Raw genomic sequence first — 19,451 nt, forward strand, 5'->3', positions numbered from 1 at the left:
CTCGAAGCCTCAGCGTAGGCCGCGTGGTCTGCGAATTGCGGCCGCACCGCCTGCGGTGAGGCCCCGCCCCGGCTGCTGTGGCCAGAGGGCGACGCGCCGGGATTCGAACGCCGTCTGGGAGCTGCGGTGGGGCGGAAGTAGTTCTGGGGCGACGGGGGAGACCGAGAGCCCGGGAGAGCGGATGGTAAAGGTGAACAACTCTCCGAAATCAGACTACCAGCTTACGTCTTCTGCAATAAGCGGAAGAGTTAAAGTTTTCTAGATTTAACCGTCACTGCTCTAAAGGTGGAAAGCCTAGTGGCATAGTGGTTAAGAGTTTGGCGGCTAACCAAAAGGTTGACGGTTCGAATCCAGCAGGTGCTTGCTGGAAACCATATGGGGCAGTTCTACCCTGCCCTATAGGGCCGCTGAGTCGGAATCGACTTGATGGCAACGGGTTTTTGTTTTTAACTCTAAATAGGAGTCACCACATAGGCCAGCTTCGTATTTTGACCTTGTTTTTCTCAATGGCTGAGTTTTCAATCCCTAGGCCCAAGTGTACCCACGGGTTCTTCTCCACTAACCATCAACTGATTGACCATTTAGAACAGAATTCTTGCAGGGAGGCTTTTTATAATCCCCAGCCCACCAACCCTTAAAGCGCCTAGGCCACCCTGCACACAGACTCGCTCCTTTTCACGTTGTAGTAATGGGGTTACATCAAGTTAACTACTTCTGCAGTTGTCAATAGGCACCTTCATGATTAGCTTCTGGAAGTTTGAGTTATTTTTTAATCTCCCTTATTTTGAAAAACGTAGGAGACATTGAGCTCAGAAAAACAGATGAGACTAACATTCTAGGTCAAACCAGGAGGGGCGAAGCTATGCCCGTGTGCGTGTCCCACACATTTCCTCGGGTGCAAAGGAAGGTTATAGGCAAAAGGCGGTGGGGAGCAGGAAGCGCTCTAGTGTTTCCTGTGGAGAAGGAAAAGGTGCGTCCATGCATTGATGCGATGATGGACTGAAAGGCGCTTCTTCCACTTTCAGTTGTATTACAAGGGGGACCATCTTCTCATTTCCACACACCCTGGATTTCACCTGCAGGGATGCTGAGCACCTAGTTTCTACTTAGTCCAGTGCTGCTTTTTCTAGGTCACTTCTGGATGTGGTACTGCATTTATAGTAACATTTTCTGCTCCCTGTTGATCTTGTACCTTCTGGTGCAGTCAATACCTTTTTTTTCAATTAGAAAAATATTTCCCACTTTTAAAATCCAAACCATCACACCAATAGAACTAGAGTTTGCATGCGGAATGAATCTTTTATTACTAGATTATAAAAATAAAATACAAAATAATTTTAAAACAGAACTTAAAACACTGTACAAGGCTTTAATATGATACAAATGGGAAAATTAAATAAATAATTACACTTTTATGTACAGATGGCCTATACAAAAGCCCTCCCTCCAGGTTTCTGCCAATACGCTATGTCCTTGGCTGCCTGAGCAAAAGTGAATAAAGGGGGCAGCTTAAAGGGGAAAGGGACCCAATACAATACCTTTAGAGGTATTTCAAAGAGCAGTGTCTCATCTCTCTGATTTCATGAAGAGGAGAAGACGGAGAGAAAAGAAATGGCATTATCATAGTCAGCTATTCTAACTCATTGGTCTTGCTCAACGAGAGAATTCTGGTTTGTGGCTGAATCTTATTTAACAGCTGCCAACAGTTCATAACTTTTCAGGTTTTTCTCTAATTCGAACCTAGATGTTTCCCTCCTCTCCCCTTTTTCCTAAAAATCCAGGAACTTAGCGTAAATGGCCCAATGAAACAGACACTGGCTAGCTGAGCAAAGGCATCAGGAGGAGGAGCAGGAACTGTTACCAGCGAGATGCGAGAGGGCTCAAGCCCAGGGCTGTCTGATCTTTTTACTTCTTTATTCAATCCACCCAGTCCAATCTCAGAGCCGCAAACGACACAGTTTCATATTTCCATTAACTTATCTTTGTAGATCTGAATGCTTTCTTTGCTTAGTGAATTAATGTATTTATCTGGTGAACTGTTTTAAAAAAAATACTTTTGGAAAAAGTCCCCAGCGCTTTCCCATTGTGGATAACTCCCTAAAATAAATCATTCAAGCTCCAGTAGCCGGGTTTAACCCCTGTGGGTGAGTGAGGAGACTCCAGATACGGTGAAGTGCTGTATGTGAATTTTTAAGGATTTAAATTCCACATTATAAGGGGGGGAAAGCATCACATGGCAAGAGTTGTCTATATAAAAACTTGGTTTACTCAAAGTTTTTAACTAGGTGAGTGAACACTTACACAATATGAAACAATATTAACCTACTAAAAAGATAGGTAAAATTCCTATCCATCAGTGTGTAAAGTTATGTGATCAACAAATCCTATAGTCACAAGGGCTCGAAGATCTGTCTCAGAAGAGCCTATTCTGTGGTCAAGGTGATCCTGTTCACCTGGCCTAGGGCATCTGGGAAGCACGGTCAGCATCGCCAATGACACATATGTGCCCACACTAACATTTCCAATTAAAGAGGAGGCAGAAACCTGTTATCTGCAAAGCTTCACAGGGCAATGAGGAGACAGCTTTCATTTCTTTTACATGTATCCTTAAGAACAAGGATCCAGCAAAAGCTAAGGGAAATATTCAAATCATTATTGAATAAATGTTACTTTTTGCTCTTTGGTGTCTTGAGGTGATGTGTAACCTCAAAGTGATCCTAATCTCACCACATTCTTTTTCTGATACAAATTTTCTCAAGGGGGATAGGCAAACATCAGGTTTACATATTTTAAAAGTAGAAGCAGAAATTGCTTCACAGAGAGACAATCACAACTAAATTACAAAGTATCTTGATGGGCCAAGACTTTAATGTCAACATTCCATGACTAGCCAGGGACTGAGGTGTGCAACATCCAAATTCTCAAGTGAAAAGGATCCTTGTCCCATGTCCTGGAGTTACCTGAGAACTACAGGAATTCCCCCTGCACCTTCTGCAGGTTCTCCCAGCAATGCTGGGCAAGATTCTGCAGGCCCCCAAGACTCCCTGGGTTACATTTCTCTTCATTCCAGAGGAACAGCTGAAGTATTGTGAATACTCAATCGTAACGATTTCTACTCTGTTCCCACATTCTCAAGGTACACACCAGGCTTCTAACTGAGTGAGGACAAGGAAGCAGGGTGTCCTGACAACCTTCGGGGATTTTCCATGCACTACATCCTCTGATACAGTCTAAGGACTGGAACTGCCTCTTGTTCCTTTTCTCTAAATTAAGGTCTAAATATGCACCTTTGGTTTCTCAACTTGGGTATATATTAACATGTATGGACCACATGCCTTAATCCTGTAATGTTTTGTATATGAAAACATAGATAAGTAGCTGTTCTGCTACTATATTGTCTATAGAGCCAAAGTCAAGAAAGTTAAACAATGCAGTTGTCCTCAACCAGTCTATCTCAGCAGTGCTTCCGGTACTAAGCATCTCTCCTTAGGCACAGTGCCAACACATCCATGGTAAATGCAGATAGAAACGGTCAGCTTTTAAAAGACTCAATGCAAGCAACTTCATTCCAAAATACAGGAACATAACCAAGAAAAGGTCTTCTAATATAGGCCATGTTTTGACAGATATAAAGGAATGAAAAAAGGTTTTAAAATGTGAAAAACTGGTATCTCCAACACTAAGTCTAGACTTACCTACAAACATACTTTCAAAGAGCCAGAGTAAGATGCATCTTTTTCCTGAGCCGTTAAATTATGAATTCTGGATCCTGTTTCAATCACCAACTTCTAATGTTAGATAAGGAGTGTAGTTCCTAGAACTTAGAATCCTCTGCCTTTGGGAAAAAAGCGCCTGTTTTTTAATTCAAAGCTATTGAGTATAGGAGAACTAACTATGGTTTTGACTGTCTGGGTTTATAAAACATGCACCAAGTACACTTTTTCCGTGTAGACTGAAGGCAACCATACAAACATTAGCATAAAAATCTGTGCCCTGGAGTTTCTCACAACTGTTGAAGAGTCTCAAGTCCCCATAGTGGCTAGGAGCTAAACAGAAAGAGATGCCACACGTCTAGTCCACTGAATACTAATAAGCAGCTGAGATTTAGTATTTTAAAGCAAATAATATAAAGTGGATAATGACTACAGTGGATCTCAATTACCATTTTGCTACTTATTTAGGGCCTGATTAACTTGGCAACTTTTACAAAAAAATTCACTTCACAACATGCAACTTAAGAAACAGTGACTGTAGCTCCGCCACTGTCAGCACGGCCGGCTTGCTCACCAGAGTTAAGAATGAGTATCTGCCTAAATCTCACCATTCAAAGGTGTTTCTAATCTGTGCTTTAAGGTTACATCTGCTGTGGCCCAACGGCCCTCCTTTAGTCACTATACATTAAAGTGAGATGCCTTTCAGCTGTGCAAAAAATTACTCTGTGGAAATGCAATATTTCAACAAATTCGTAGACCCTGGAGATTCGGCAGCATAATTCAGGAGGAATGCCACCTAAACGGACTGAGCCTGTCACTCATTCTAATTTCTGCTCCACCCAGTTCCTTCACCCTGTAACACTTTTTGTGTGAAAACCTAGATAAGTAGCTATTCTGCTACTATATTTTCTACAGGGCCAAACTCAAGAAAGCTGACAACAAAGGGATTAGAGAAGGGGCGGGGAGGGGCAGGTGTGGCTAGATGATCGGCCACTTGGTTTGGACAGGAGGAACCAGGGGGCGCCTGATCTTTAGAAGACAGTTGTAACCTCTGCCCCATATGACTTTTTGTCTAGTTTGGTTTGATTTTGATCGATGGCCAGCCCCTCCTCTTAAGTAGAATAACATAACTTGTTTAAAATTACTTGGAATGATCTGTGTTTGTTACTGAAAACTGAAATACGCCATTACTAAAAAAAAACACCAAAAATAAATAAAGAATAATTTAAAGAACCCATTCTCTACATCATACTTTAAAATGAAAGAAAAACAAAAATCCTTGTGCCAAAGGTGATTCATTCAGGGCTGCTACTTCTGCATTTAGACATCTAACATCTAAAGCACAAGCTATGCTTTTAAAAACCCTAACATCTCTATGTAGGACACTATTTTTGAGTAGATTTATTGATACATAAGATATTATTAGTATGTTTTAAAAGCATCAGAGCAGAAACATCTTTGGTTACCTCTTTCCTCTACACGTAAAATAAAATACTATTACATAAGGACACTGTTGACCTCTGGATTTTAGTGAGTTTGTCAGTGCTAGGAATAGGGGGCAACACAGTGGGGAGACTGGCAGAAAAGGGAAGGAACCAAGAAAGAAAACGTTTAGTTGCCACGTTGCCATCACTGTCAGTTCTGACTGCCAGCGGATAAACGCCAAGGAGAACTGAAATAACGCGCGTACCACAGTTACAGCCGCCTCGGCACATTTCTGACTAGAGGGGTCAGGATTTAAAGCCAGCTATTTTTAGTACAATTTAGCTAATACAACAAGAAAAGAAAAATTAAAAAAGATCATTCCTTAATTGTAGGTTACACCCCCCACCACCATCAAGAAAAAAGTGAGGTGAAAAGAAGTAGAATGGCAATTTTTAAGAGATTTTTTTTAAAACTTCATCATGTCAGACCCATGATTTTCAGCCCAGTTTATCCACTCCAACTGTAAGGACAAAACTATGTGACTAACATGGCGTATCTGTGAACCAGTGTTGCCAGTAATTTGCCCCCTATTAAAATCTTCTTTAAGTGAAAATTAAATACTACATCTTGGCTCGTTAAGGTCTGCCAACCCTTGCATCGTACACAGGGAAGGCAAGAACAATCTGAGGCATCACATGCCAAGAACATATTTTCAGAAAACCAAGGTCGGCAAGGCCCAAGTGTACACGAGGCACACAATAGAAAAGGAATCTCACCATCTGTGATCTTGAAATTACAAATGGAGAATGAGAAAGAATGAGTTTATATAAGCATATGTCTCTCTCTATAAATATTTATATAATTTACCAGGAAGACATGCAAGTAGTGTTATAGCAACTATTATACAATATAATACAGAGGGATTGGCCTTCCAATAATACAGCTGCTTAAGTTAAATAGCAAATAGGTCTTATCTATTACATTCCTCTGCAGTGCTTGAAACTGGAAATGAAGATTCCACACTATGCTACGTTTCTTATGGGAGACCATATATGCCTCAAAAGTGTTTTGAGTTTGTTTTTTTTTAAAAAGTTCAACACAGATAAAGAGAACAAGGAAAGCTCAGTGCAGCTTCAGGGCAGCTTTGATGCAGCATTAGAATATGTTCACTTGGTGAGGAAATACATTTCTTTCTTTTCTTTTTTTCCAATTTAACCGTATTAGGATTGGCAGCAAACAAGGTCAAAGAGAAAGCACAGATGTTTGCTAGAAGGCAAATTTCAACAGCAAGCAGACCAATTTCTCTGACCTTAATAAGGTCGTGACAACACAAAACACCTAGAGAATATAAAAGAGACCATTGTAAAGTCTGGTGTCATTTAATTTTGCCTGATACCTGGCAGCAGCAGAGTGAGATCTGAACAAATCAGATCCCTGTTACAGCTTCCTAAATTTAAATTACATGGAATTCAAACTAAAGCCCAGGAAAAGCAGGTAATAAAACATCAAAAGAAATATTTAGCCTAAATTTGTCTCCTCAGATATTCATTCCTTATTGGTTAAACGTGTAAAATACACAGTTTGAGGATTATAAGCCTCAATATACCTAATTTTTCTTTCTTTCTAGCTCTCTAAAAGCATAAAGACACATTGTAAACTTTGTTCTTCCCTGGTGTCATCTTGGAGGTGGGCACTGGGAAGAGTCTGTACCAGGAAGACCTAAGGAAGCAAGGTCTGCTCTGGCCAGCTGTCCTCCACAAGAGGAGACGCAGCAGGGACGCACAGGGTTCTTTTTACCTTAAAGGCTGTCTCTCCACAATCTGTCCCTCTCTGCCGAAAGCACTACAGCCTACGAAGCACCTCTGTTTAGACCTTTTCTTTACCTATGTTTCTCAGTTATTTTTTGAAGTAAAAATATACTGGGTTAAGAAATGCTGCTCCAGGAAAATTATCAGGGGACTAAAAAAGGTAGCTGGATTTGAAATTGCCAGCATGTGCTGCTAAAAGTACTGTTAAAATGAAAGGAAAGAGATTGAACCAGGTGAGAAACACTAACTTTAAAATGTGAGACCCATGGAGGGTAGTAGGAATAAGGCAAAGTAAAGGTGGGACTTCTCAATACACTAGATAAACTCACGAGTCAAAAATACGTGTGCAGTGGCCTCCTGGCACCAGACTTCTTACACATACTCTAATATCTGAGCAATACTGACTCTTCAAGGTTGTAAGTTTTGAATGAAAATATTAAAATAAGTTTCATTTTTGCTATATAATCTCTGAGTCTTAAAAAATTGGGTCAAATCCCTTAAAATTCCATTTTATCTCCTACCCTCGATTCTTCTGTTTCAAAGGCAGATAAAAAATGGGAGCTCGTTTGATGAGTTTCTCCCCCTTGGATTTGCTGGGTTGCCGCTTCTTACACAAAGGCATTGACTCCTGATCTGCTTGCTGCCTGCCTCAGGTAATTCCTATCACATATTTATGTCTTCTTATAAATAATTTATCATGTAACTTTTTTTGCAAGTGAAGACCAACACTGATTTTTTAAATAGACAGTACAGGACACAACATGCATCAGGTTCAGGAGGAAGATCTCACACCTTGCAAAGAGATGCAGCCCGGCTCCTATCTGCTGAGCTTACTGGCTGCCTTACTCTTCCCCGGGGGGGTTTTAGTGCTGGCCGAGTGGTGGTGGAGGCTGCCAGGCCCTTTCAGGCCATTCTTGCTGGGTTTGCAATGCTCCTGTTGGCAGGACCTCCTGGAGGAGGAAGAGCCGGAGTGGCTTGGAGGTGACTTGCTTCTCCCCAGATGTGGGGATGAACTCCGCTGGTCGTGGTGGGGCCGCCCCGCCCTAGAGGGTGAGGAACTAGACGTGCGAGGCAAGGAAGAGCTTCGAGGAGAGGCACTGGGACTTCGGCGGGGGACAACTGGACTCTTGGGTGGTGTTTTTGGATTGTGAGGGGATCCTGGACTCTTGCACTGAGTAGTGCTCCGGGGTTTCTGAGATCCATTTTGAAGAATTTGGGCCAGACGGGAGAAGAGGTCTGAGTCGGAATTGCTACTCCCTAGGACTTTGTATCTGCGTAGCCTTAAGAGAACAGAAATAATTATTTTCACTTTAATTCATTTCAAGTGTGCCTAAAAAGTCACAGTGGTCCAAATCATAGTGTATGATTTCTGTGAAATCATAAAATATATCATACAATAAATAATATCACCCATGAGTACTGTGCTCCTTTAAATAATCATCTATATGAGACCAAACCATCAATATTTACCATAAAGCAAAGATAGAAGGTAACGGGGAGGGGGTAGAGAAGCTGGATTAATGGAAACAGAACAAGCAGAACGGAAATAATGAGAATGCTGACACAGTGTGGAAAATGTAACCAATGTCACTGAACAATATGAACAGAAACTACTGAATGGGAACCTAATTTGCTGTGTAAACTTTCACCAAAAATACAATGTAAAAAATACATTTATAGGATAAAGTGTCACTCTTTCACATATCAGCTATATGACCCTGGGAAAATGATTTAACGTCTCCTAGCTTTCAATGGGAATACTGTCTACCTCACAGGGTCACTGAGCAGACCAAGCGCTGTAACTGTGTAAAGAAGGTAGTTGAATGTCTGCTATGCGAAAGCGCTTAGGTGATGTTCGGTGCCGTTGAGTCGATGTTGACTCACAGCGACCCCATGTGACAGAGTAGAAGGGCTCCATGGAGTTTTCTTGGCGGTAATCTTTACGGAAGTAGATGGCCAGATCTTCCTCCCTCCCAGCATGTACGCTATTCTAATTTCAGGAGTAACTTCATGACTTGTGTCTAGCGTACATTAGCACAGGAGAGCATAAACCATTTTGTTTCAGGACTGGAATTCTGCACGTATATGTGCAAACATTAAATCCCACAGTGTAAGTCTTCAACATGAACTGCACTCACCAAGAAGAGCAGCAACCATAGATAAAAGTGTATTTCAGCCATATTTAGTAATTTCCAAAAGAAAAGAGTGGTCACTGGTTTCTCCTGGCCTTGGTTCTCGCCTGACAACAGTCCGGGACACAGGAGGGCTGATGTGGGGGACTGACTGCACCTCTGACTGGCAACTCAGAATTCTAATCTAAAGAGTATTCATATGAACAGCAATGTCTTCTCTGCCCTAGGCAGCTTTCTGGTTTGGCCTAAGGATCATATAAAACGGTATCTATTATAGTTTTGTAAACTATAGTGCATGCTATAAGGACTTCAGTGGTGATACTAAGTAACACGGTAATAAGAGCCTTAGGGCCCCGCCAATATAAAACTACAGTAAATAAGTATATCAGCAGAGGAACAGACAGACAAACCGAAGCAGCAGAGCACTGAACCCAAAAAGGTACTTGTGTTTCTACGGGCAATGAGCATTGGGGTATCACCAACTTCACACCATGTATAGTGAAACCTGTGAGAGCTGGGACTCGCTGGGACTGCCTTGTTCTTCCCAGTCTTTCACAGGGTGCAGTCTTACCATTTTTCTATCGTTCGCTTTAGAGGAAAATATCTGAATTTTCCTTCTCTGACAGGTTTACACCTTACACAGATCCAGCTTTCACAGGTTTTACTGGATGATAACTCCAGATGGACTAAAGATGCACAAAACAATAAAAGTATTGGAAGAGAATATTTTTTTTAAATATTAGGGTTGAAGGGACCTTCCTAAGCCTGTTATAAAACACAGAAACCATAAAAGATACTCAGTTCCACGAACACTAAATTTTTCTATAAAGCAAAAGGTACCATAAATCAAGTTAAAAGGCAAGCAACAGACTAGGATCAAACATCCTCAATATATTTTGTGGACAAAGGGATTAATAATTAATAAGAAAATCAACCCAATAGAAAATTGACATGAACAAGGCCAACAACTCATAAAAGCCATTCAAGTAAAAATATATATGAAAAGATCTGTCTCATGAATAGCCAAATGAATACCAATTAAATCAATGAAGTAACGTGCTTGTCAGATTACCCCCCAAACTCAAGTGATATTACCAAGAGGGTAGAGAAGAGAGCTCATTTACAGGCGGTGTGAGTATGAATCACTAGGGCAACCTTTTTGGGAGGGCACTTTGAATATATTTATAAAATTATAAATATGCAAACCTTAGCAATTCTATTTTTAGGCATCTACTAAAAATGTGGGCAAAGGTGCCAAAGATCTATGTTCAAGGTTATTCACTGTAGTACTGTTTATAAAAACAAAAATCTGCAAACACTGTAAATGTCCATGAATATAGAAATGGTTTAATACTTTATGGTAAATTATACCACGAGATATTAGATGGCACTTTTTAAAAGAGTGAGATAGGTCTATACGTACCAACGTGGAAGAATGCCCAAGATATATTAGGTTTTAAAAAGCCACATGTAGAATAATATTATTACAAGATCTCATTTTTGTTTAAACAATTTCCATGCCTGTGTGTATATCTGAGTAGGGAGATGAAAGGGGCTTTCACTGTGCACTTCATATATTTCTGTGTTATTTTCAATTCTTACAACAAACATGTTCTTTTCTATAATTTACAAATACCAATAATGATTTTTTTAAAGTTATGATTCAATAAACAGTTCTTTAATATGGTTCTAAACAGAAATTCTGAGTACTGGCAAGGTTAAGGATGAATGGGATTACAGAAAATATAAATGCTCTAAAAACCTAACCAAACTCACTGCCGTTGAGTCGATTCCAACTCCTAGCAACCCTGTAGGACAGGGAAGAACTGCCCCATAGGGTTTCCAAGGCTGAAATCTTTAGGGAAGCCGACTGCCACGTTTCTCCCGCAGAGCAGCTGGTGGGTTCAAACCGCCAACCTTTCCGTTAGCAGCCAAACATTTTAACCACTGTGACACCACACCCGTTGCCACTGAGTTGATTCTGACTCATAGCAACCCTATAGGACAGAGTAGAACTGCCCCTACAGGGTTTCCAAGCAGCGAGCAGCTGGTAAATTCGAACTGCTGACCTTTTGGTTAGCAGCCATAGATAGCTCTTAACCATTGCGCTACCAGGGCTCCTATAAATGCTCTAAGGATCTAAAATCCATTCTGTTTAAGCACTTAAACTTCCAACTGCTGAAATAAGGAAGTGGGAGAACTTCCAAGGTTGCATCAGCACCTGCAGGGCACAGGGGCATAAAGGGCCGTAATCACATCTCGGTCAGCAACAAGTTACACATTTACTCTCTGAATTTTCTGTCCTCCTCCTTCCCCACCATCTAGTCAACTCTGAATAGTAACATGAAATTCACTTTGGTTACACCTACCCTCACGGGCCTTAGACAATGAAACCTGTGAGAGCCGAAACTCGAGGGGACTGCCTTGTTTTTCCTGGTCTCGCAAGTTTTCCACCTTTGACAGGGTTCAGTCTTCTCCCTACTCTATTGCTCGTTTTACTGGAAAATATTTGCATTTTCTTTCTCTGACAGGTTTCTGTTTTATACAGGTTCTGGCTTTTGCAGGTTTTACCGTAGTAAAATATGAGGAATGGAAACAATTTCTGTGTGCCAGGACCTAAGCAGGAAAGATCCAAGGCCCAGATGAGTTCCAGGCCGGTCAGCTCTGTGATTGCTGGCACAATGTCACACTTAGCTTGGTTACAAAGTGCGACTTTTAGGGGACACATAAAAGTGCTAAGTAATAAATGAGAATTAAGATTTGTTTAAACTGCATTCCAATGCAGCTTAAGCCACAGATATACCATCTCTGTTAAGCATAGATGCCAAGCAGAAGATGAAGGAGGATGAGTGAATACTGTTCATGGAATCACTGTTTTAAAATGTCTCAGCTAAATGACTGCAGCTTACTCAGCACCATTCTTCCTGCAGAGGTCTAATCCCAGTGACACTTCAATCCACGGTTTGGTTACCCCTGGACCAGAAACCCTAGGCCAAGTCAAAACTAAACCGAGTTTAGGGAAGAGTAGCAAGTTCTTCTGGGTAGTGACAGAGACAGAATCTTACTTTATCACACTTCCGAAGTCCTTATAACAGGTAGAGGCCTCCTGTTATACTGTCTGGACCAGACAGTGGTTTTCAGGTAAAGGTATTTTAATTTTCACTTTATTTTTGTTAAAAGACCATCCTTGTTCTTTTTCTTCTCCCAGGGTTCTGACCATCCTACCCTGTGAAGGTGAGCAATGGCCTCAAGGGAAGCTCTGGTTTATTACCTTCCAGTGCTTTTCCTCCTCTTCAAAATACCATCACTCTAGGCTCAAATATATCATGAGGATATCTAAATAAGCAAGTATACTACACAGTAAGGCAGTGTCTTTATTATGTATGGTTGTACGTATTATTGGGCCTAGGGAAACTTTTTGTAAGATTTTTGTTTACTTCATTATAATCAGATAAACAGTATAAACAGGGCCCATTCATCCAATTATAGACATGGTATTCATCATAGAACCTGACATCATACTGATATTTGTTAAAGTGAGATTCTAGCTATAAAAGGCTAGAAAATTACTGAGTATCTGGTCAAAATGGAGGAGCCCCTGGGTGGCTCAAACAGTTAAGCGCTTGGCTCGTAAATGAAAGGTTGTTGGTCTGAATACACCCAGAGGTAACTCAGAAGAAAGGCCCAGCAATCTACCTCAGAAAGGTCACAGTCACTGAAAACTCTGTGGAGCACTTGTTCTACTCTGAAACACATGGGTCGCCGTAAGTTGGAAGTGACTCAACGGCAAATTTTTTTTTTTTTTTTTTGGCCAAACTGGACTGGAAAGAGAAGTCACCTTTATTGCACTCTAAGTAAGCACTGCGCAAAGCCCTCGATCTATGTTAACTTATTTCATCCTTTCAAAACCTTGAGGCAAATGTCTCACCCGTTTTATAGATGAGGTAAATGAGGTTCACGCTGCTAGAAAGGCGCGAGTCAAAAAGTAACCTGAATCAGTCTGACATCTACCACTACAGTATGCTATAAAGTCTGGGAAAGACAGAATGAAGCAGATGGCCAGAGGAGGCAAAAAATAAATGGAACCACTAGCATATTAGATAAAACAGACACAGAGATACTGTCACACACTTAACATGGGAAAGCACACGGCATTACCTGGCTTCCACTCCAGGCCTAGTTGGTGGCTTTCCTGGTGGTGGTCGAGGCAAGAACTGTGATGAAGTGGAGCTATTGACTTGATCTGTATTGGCCCATGAGACCGGCCTTGGAATTTTGCTCTTTCTGGACTGGGAGATGATGGGTGACAGAAAGCTCTCTTCGGCTGACCTGCTCAGGTGAGAGTCCACTGCCAGTCTCGAAAAGGGAGTGAAGACTTCCTCCTCAGAAAAGGGAGCAGGAACAGTAGCTAGTTTCTCCCCTAGCAATTTATCAGAGGCACTTGAGAGGTCACCCAGGAAAGACTTGAGTTGCCTTTTTTCTACCAGAAGCTTGACTAGGTCCGGTTGATAAGCTTTCTTTTGGAGAAGCTTTTCTTTTGCAGAGACTGGAGAAGATGATTCAAAAGGTGAGTCTATCTCTTGTGCTAAAACAGGGATTCGGCTGTGTCTAGTTACAAAGGAGGACCTAACCACATCCTTCCGGGATGGCGGACAATGTTCATTCTCTGAAACGCAATGAAATACTTCTCCATTTTTAGGAGCAATTTTCTCTTTTTTACCCTCTTGGTGCAAAAAAGTAGAGAGGTCTCCTTGATGACCCAGCAAGTCTTCACTCTTGATGTCATCATCCTTAGATACCTTACTTTTTTGCATTGCTGCCATCTGGCCCATCTGTCCTTCAACATATGGATCAATGACTCTTGGAGAAATTTCTGAAGTTCCAATTGCCAAAAGCCTCATTATCTCATGATTTTTGTCTTGATTTGGCACCACACTAAAAGTCTGTGTCTTTGTCACATCAAGAGGTTTAGCAGTAGCTGAGTGATCCCTTTCTATAGTTACCAAATCTCCTGGGAGAGGGGAGATCTCAATACAACACTGCCCTTTACTTAACTTCTCATCGTCATTATCTGACCCTACAAGAATGCTTTTCTCTCCAGTTTCTCCAGGGAGGCTCTCAAATTCTCTCACAATCTGTCTGCTATGGTCAGGAAGGTCTCTTTGTCCCAGGTCTTGGGATTTGTCACACTCTCTAATAGGAACTTCCTTGGGTAACATGTCATGACCAATATGATCTAACTGAAGCCCCAGGTCTGTTCTGCATCCTCCACTAGCAGGCTCACCCTCTGTCACAACCAAGCCAGGGAAGTTCTCCCTTGGAGAGTAAAGTTCCACAGTGTGCTCCATGGGCTGAAGATCTTTCTTCTCTAGCTGCTGACCACAGTGAAAGCTCCCTGAAGTTGACTGTGTAGATGCCACAGAAGGTCTAGGAATTGTAATCTGGAGAAGGAGAATAAAAAATTTAAATGCAATAATGTGGAATATAAATTAAGATCATGATTTGAGATTTAACATGGTATTTTCTGTTCAAATTTATAAGAGGAGCACAGATGTCAACCAGATCTACCCAACTCATATTTAAAAGGAGAAATTCTGAATAAAAACAGATCGTAGTCAAGCTCCACTGTTCAGGAATTGTGCAGAACAGTCTCCTAGGTTCATTCTGCTCTTTCTTTAGCCTGTTTCGTGTACTGGAAAACTGACTTCTACAGGCTGTACCATCTATGCTCCCTTGCCTTCTGACTGCTGATCCAGTTTGCCAATGGGTGATACCAATGGAGCATCAGAGAATTGGCGGAAAGAGAGTCTGAGTATTAGTTCTTTAATTCTCCCTGCTTCCGTCCTGGGGACTGCAGCTTTGTGGTGGCTACATTCTACCACTCCTGGCCAAGCCCCTGTCAGGGCCCCTGTCACCAGGGTCCACTAGCAGCCCACCCTCCTCTTCAGGGCTCATGGTAGGAATGGCTCCCCCTACTGCTGCTCCCATCTGTTCTCTTAACTCTGCCCACACATCTCTAAAAGGTTCCTTTCATTTAATTTTCTCCAAGTACCTTTGCGTGTGCCATCTATTTCCTGCCAGAATCCAGACACAAGACTTAAAGGAAAAAAATCATTGACAAATTATTGTAAATTGAAAAACCTGAAATTTTCATGCATTTTATGGAAGTCATGCAATTTATTTCCCATAAACTCTATCTATTAAACAATGTTGGGAATATCACACCTTCCTAAAAACAATAGCATGCAAAGATATTTACTAATGTTTCAAATCTTCTTTAATATTTTAAGAACAAAGCCTATGATAAAGTGAAATTCTACCATCCTTCCCCTGAGGTCACTTCAATTCTATGTGTATTAAGACACCTACAGTTTCCACATCTTCACATTTGTTAAAAGTAACATGTAAGAAGGCAGAAAATGTCAACTACACAAACTGGTAAGGGGGAAAAAAATCAAGCAAGTTCAAATCACTTAATGAAGCCCATTAAGTTCTGGGAAAAATATAGAAATTGGTCTGAATCCAAAGAAAAATAAATTTGAAGCAGTCATGGGAGATTTAGCCTAGACTCAATCTCTAGCCCAAAGGCACCAAGAAACCATTGTGGTTCTACAGTCACCGAAGATGTTTGGATGTGTTTCTCTTTGTGTCAGGAATACAGCTAGGTTTAAGACATGTAAAGCTTTTCCAAAGCCCAGACCAGAGAGAAAACATCTAACTAACATCCTGGAATAGCTCCCGAATATAACCAGCGTCCTGAGTACTTGTCAGGTACTGTAAGATAGGCTATTTGGGTTCGGACATGACCTTCTGCGGTAAGCCCAGACCTACAGTAACCTTGGGAAAAAGGCAGTTAAGTTCTATCGGTGCTGCCACCCTTCAGGAAGCCACGTCATACTTTTCTCTCTCATTATTCCCAAATATATTCAGGCAGATGACAATTTTCTCGTATATTTTTAAAATCATGATATTGAAACCTAAAGCTACAGTAATTTACTTTTTAAGATCCAAAGAGTGTTAGTGGAAAGAAAAATATGTGAAATTAAACTAAATGCCAAATAACAAAGTTGGTGGCTATCCCTACATTCAAACTAAACTAATAACAGTTGATTCCAATTCATGGCAACTCCATGTGTTTCAGAGTAGAACTACGTTTCATAGTGTTTTCAATGGCTGGGATCTTTCAGAAGCACATCGCCAGGACTTTCTTCCAAGGCACCTCTGTGTGGATCCAAACTGCTCACCTTTCGGTTAGTAGCTGAGCACTTAACCATCTACACCACCCAAGGACTCCTAGTCTTTACTACTATAAAAACCCATTGCTGTCGAGTCAATTCCGACTCAAAGCAACCCTACAGGACAGAGTAGAACTGCCCCATAGAGTTTTCAAGGAGTGCCTGGTGGATTTGAACTGCTGACCTTTTGGTTAGCAGCTGTAGCACTTAATCACCATGCCACCAGGGTTTCCAGACTCTACAGAGGTGGGTAAAATTGAAAATGCCATGCCTCAAAACCTAAGTAAATAAAAAGCAAAAGTTGCTGTTTCCCTTCTTCTGTCATCCCACTCCCCAGAGACAGTTACCCATTAATTACAGTGTAATGTGTATTTAAGGGGATATGAAGCTATAAAATTTTTGTAGGGGCTAACAGAAATCATAAGTAGGCCACAATTTACTTCCAAAGAATAGAAGTCCCAGAAAAGACGGACTGAAGTAGAAATATTTCTTGGTTGGCCTGTAATTACAAATCCCATACATGGCTATATGATTTAACAGGCATTTTTCCTAGCCCTTTCATACAGTGTTGGAAGAAATTTTAAGGATTAATCTAATTCAACCGTCCCTGACCACCACAGCCTATACAGACTTCTATCACAGCACCTGTAACACTTAAACTGTGTTCCTTTACTAGACTGAAGACACTTGAAAGCAGTGATGTGACTCACTAGGCCTTTTATTCCTGGTGTCTGCCGCAGTACCTGACACACAGAAGAAGCTCAACAGATGCTGAATATGTAAATCACTCAACCACTGAATGCTTGGGTTCCTTCCACAAAACCTCTCCCAAGTGATAGTGACAGACTATATATTTGAACACTTCTCAAATGGGCTCCCTTTACTTCCCAAGGCAGTGCACAGGCATAACTCGTCCTATTGCACTTTTGCTTTATTGAACTTCAGAGACATTGTGTTCTTTACAAATTGAAGGCTTGTGGCAACCCTGCATTGAGCAAGTCTATAGGTGCCATTTTTCCAACAGCATGTGCTCGCTTCGTGTCTCTGTGTCACATTTTGGTAATTTCAAACTTTTTCATTATTATTATATCTGTGATGGTGACCTGTGATCTTTGATGTTACTACTGTAATTGTTTGGGGGCACCATGAACCGCTCCTATATAAGACGGCAAACTCAACTGATAAATGATGTGTGTTCTGACCGCTCCACTGACTGGCTGTTCCCGTCTCTCTCCCTTTTGTCGAGCCTCCCTATTCCCTGAGACACGGTAATGTTGAAATTAGGCCAATTAATAACCCTACAATGGCTTCTAAGTGTTCAAGTGAAAGGAAGAGTCCCACGTCTCTCACTTTACATCAAAAGCTACAAATGATTAAGTTTAGTGAGGAAGGCATGTCGAAAACCGAGACAGGCTGAAAGCTAGGCCTTTTGTGTCAAAGTCAGCCAAGTTGCGAATGTAAAGGAAAAGTTTCTGAAGGAAATTGAAAGTGCTACTCCAGTGAACACACGAATGATAAGAAAGCAAAACAGCCTTATTGCTGACATGGAGAAAGTTTTAGAGGTCTGGATAGAAGATCAAACCAGCCACAACATTCCCTTAAGCCAAAGCCCAATCCAGAGCAAGGCCCCAACTCTCTTCAATTCTATGAAGCTGAGACCAGTAAGGAAGCTGGAGAAGAAAAGTTTGAACCTAGGAGAGGTTTGGTTCATGAGGTTTAAGGGAAGAAGCCATCTCGATGACATAAAAGTGCAAGGTGAAGCAGCAAGTGCTGATGTAGAAGCTGCAGCAAGTTATCCAGAAGATCTGGCTAAGACAATGGATGAAGGTGGCTACACTAAACAACAGATTTTCAATGTAGACGAAACAGCCTTATATTGGAAGAAATGACACCTAGGACTTTTACAGCTAGAGAGCAGTAGTCAACGCCTGACTCCAAAGTTTCAAAGGACAGGATGACTCTCTTGTCAGCGGCTAATGCAGCTGGTGACTTTAAGTTGAAGCCAATGCTCATTTACCACTCTGACAATCCTAGAGCCCTTAAGAATTATGCTAAATCTACTCTGTCTGTTTTCTATAAATGGAACAACAAAGCCTGGATGACAGCATATCTGTTTACAACATGGTTTATGGAATATTTTAAGGCCACTGTTGAGATCTACTGTTCAGAAAAAAAAAAGATGCCTTTCAAAATAATACTGCTCATTGTCAATGCAGCAGGTCACCCAAGAGCTCCGACGGAGATGTACGAAGAGATTAATGTTGTTTTCATGCCTGCTAACACAACATCTATTCTGCAGCCCATGGGTCAAGGAGTAACTTTGACTTTCAAGCCTTATTATTTAAGAAATACATTTTGTAAGGCTATAGCTGCCACAGATAGATTCCTCTGATGAATCTGGGCAAAGTAAATTGAAAACCTTCTGGAAGGGATTCACCACTCTAGATACCATTGCGAACATTCATGATTTATGGGAAGAGGTCAAAAGATCAACATTAAAAGGAGTTTGGAAGAAGTTGATTCCAACCCTCATGGATGACTTTGAGGGGTTCAAGACTTCAGTGGAGGAAGTAATTGCAGATGTGGTGGAAATAGCAAGAGAACTAGAATTAGAAGTGCAGCCTGAAGATGTGACTGAATTACTGCAATCTCATGATAAAACTTTAATGGATGATGAGCAAACAAAGTGGTTTCTTGAGATGGAATTCACTCCTGGTGAAGCTGCTGTGAACATTGTTGAAATGACAACAAAGGATTTAGAATATTACATAAACTGAGCTGATTCAAGCAGCAGCAGGGTTTGAAAGGACTGACTCCAATTCTGAAAGAAGTTCTACTGTGAGTAACATGCTATCACACAGCATCACATGCTACAGAGAAATCTTTCATGAAGAGAAGGGTCAATCAATGCAGCAAACTTCATTTTTGTCTTATCTGCTAATCAAAACATTGTAATTTAATATTTCTGCTGTAAACCAAAGCTTGGTTTTATTTTACTCCTTATAAATCCATATTGTTCATCATCTTTTTAGAAATTATTGATAGTGGACCAATTTTATCAGTTTGTACCCTGGGGGAGAAAAATCTAACTTCCAAAAATGACCCCAAACTAATTTCTTTTCAATCTAGCAAATGTAT

The 19,451-nt window shown here is 41.0% G+C and overlaps 2 protein-coding genes across 4 annotated transcripts in view; both read right to left on the reverse strand.

Moving 5' to 3' along the window:
* Nucleotides 1-7,568, reverse strand: part of CDAN1 (codanin 1) — a 20,174-nt gene extending 12,606 nt beyond the window's left edge. The window contains exon 1 of the mRNA XM_004380735.2: nucleotides 7,468-7,568. Within this exon, the coding sequence (XP_004380792.1) occupies nucleotides 7,468-7,568 (101 nt within the window). The remainder of the gene's footprint in view (nucleotides 1-7,467) is intronic.
* TTBK2 (tau tubulin kinase 2) overlaps nucleotides 4,878-19,451 on the reverse strand; it is a 201,838-nt gene continuing 187,264 nt past the window's right edge. For all 3 annotated transcript variants that reach the window (XM_004380675.2, XM_023735188.1, XM_023735187.1), the window contains 2 exons: nucleotides 13,237-14,519; nucleotides 4,878-8,226 (listed from right to left, as the gene is read on the reverse strand). In XM_004380675.2, the coding sequence (XP_004380732.1) occupies nucleotides 7,764-8,226; nucleotides 13,237-14,519 (1,746 nt within the window). In that variant the 3' untranslated portion in view covers nucleotides 4,878-7,763. The remainder of the gene's footprint in view (nucleotides 8,227-13,236; nucleotides 14,520-19,451) is intronic.

Source organism: Trichechus manatus, unplaced genomic scaffold (genome assembly GCF_000243295.1).
Source record: "Trichechus manatus latirostris isolate Lorelei unplaced genomic scaffold, TriManLat1.0 scaffold00076, whole genome shotgun sequence".
NCBI classification, from domain to species: Eukaryota; Metazoa; Chordata; class Mammalia; order Sirenia; family Trichechidae; genus Trichechus; species Trichechus manatus.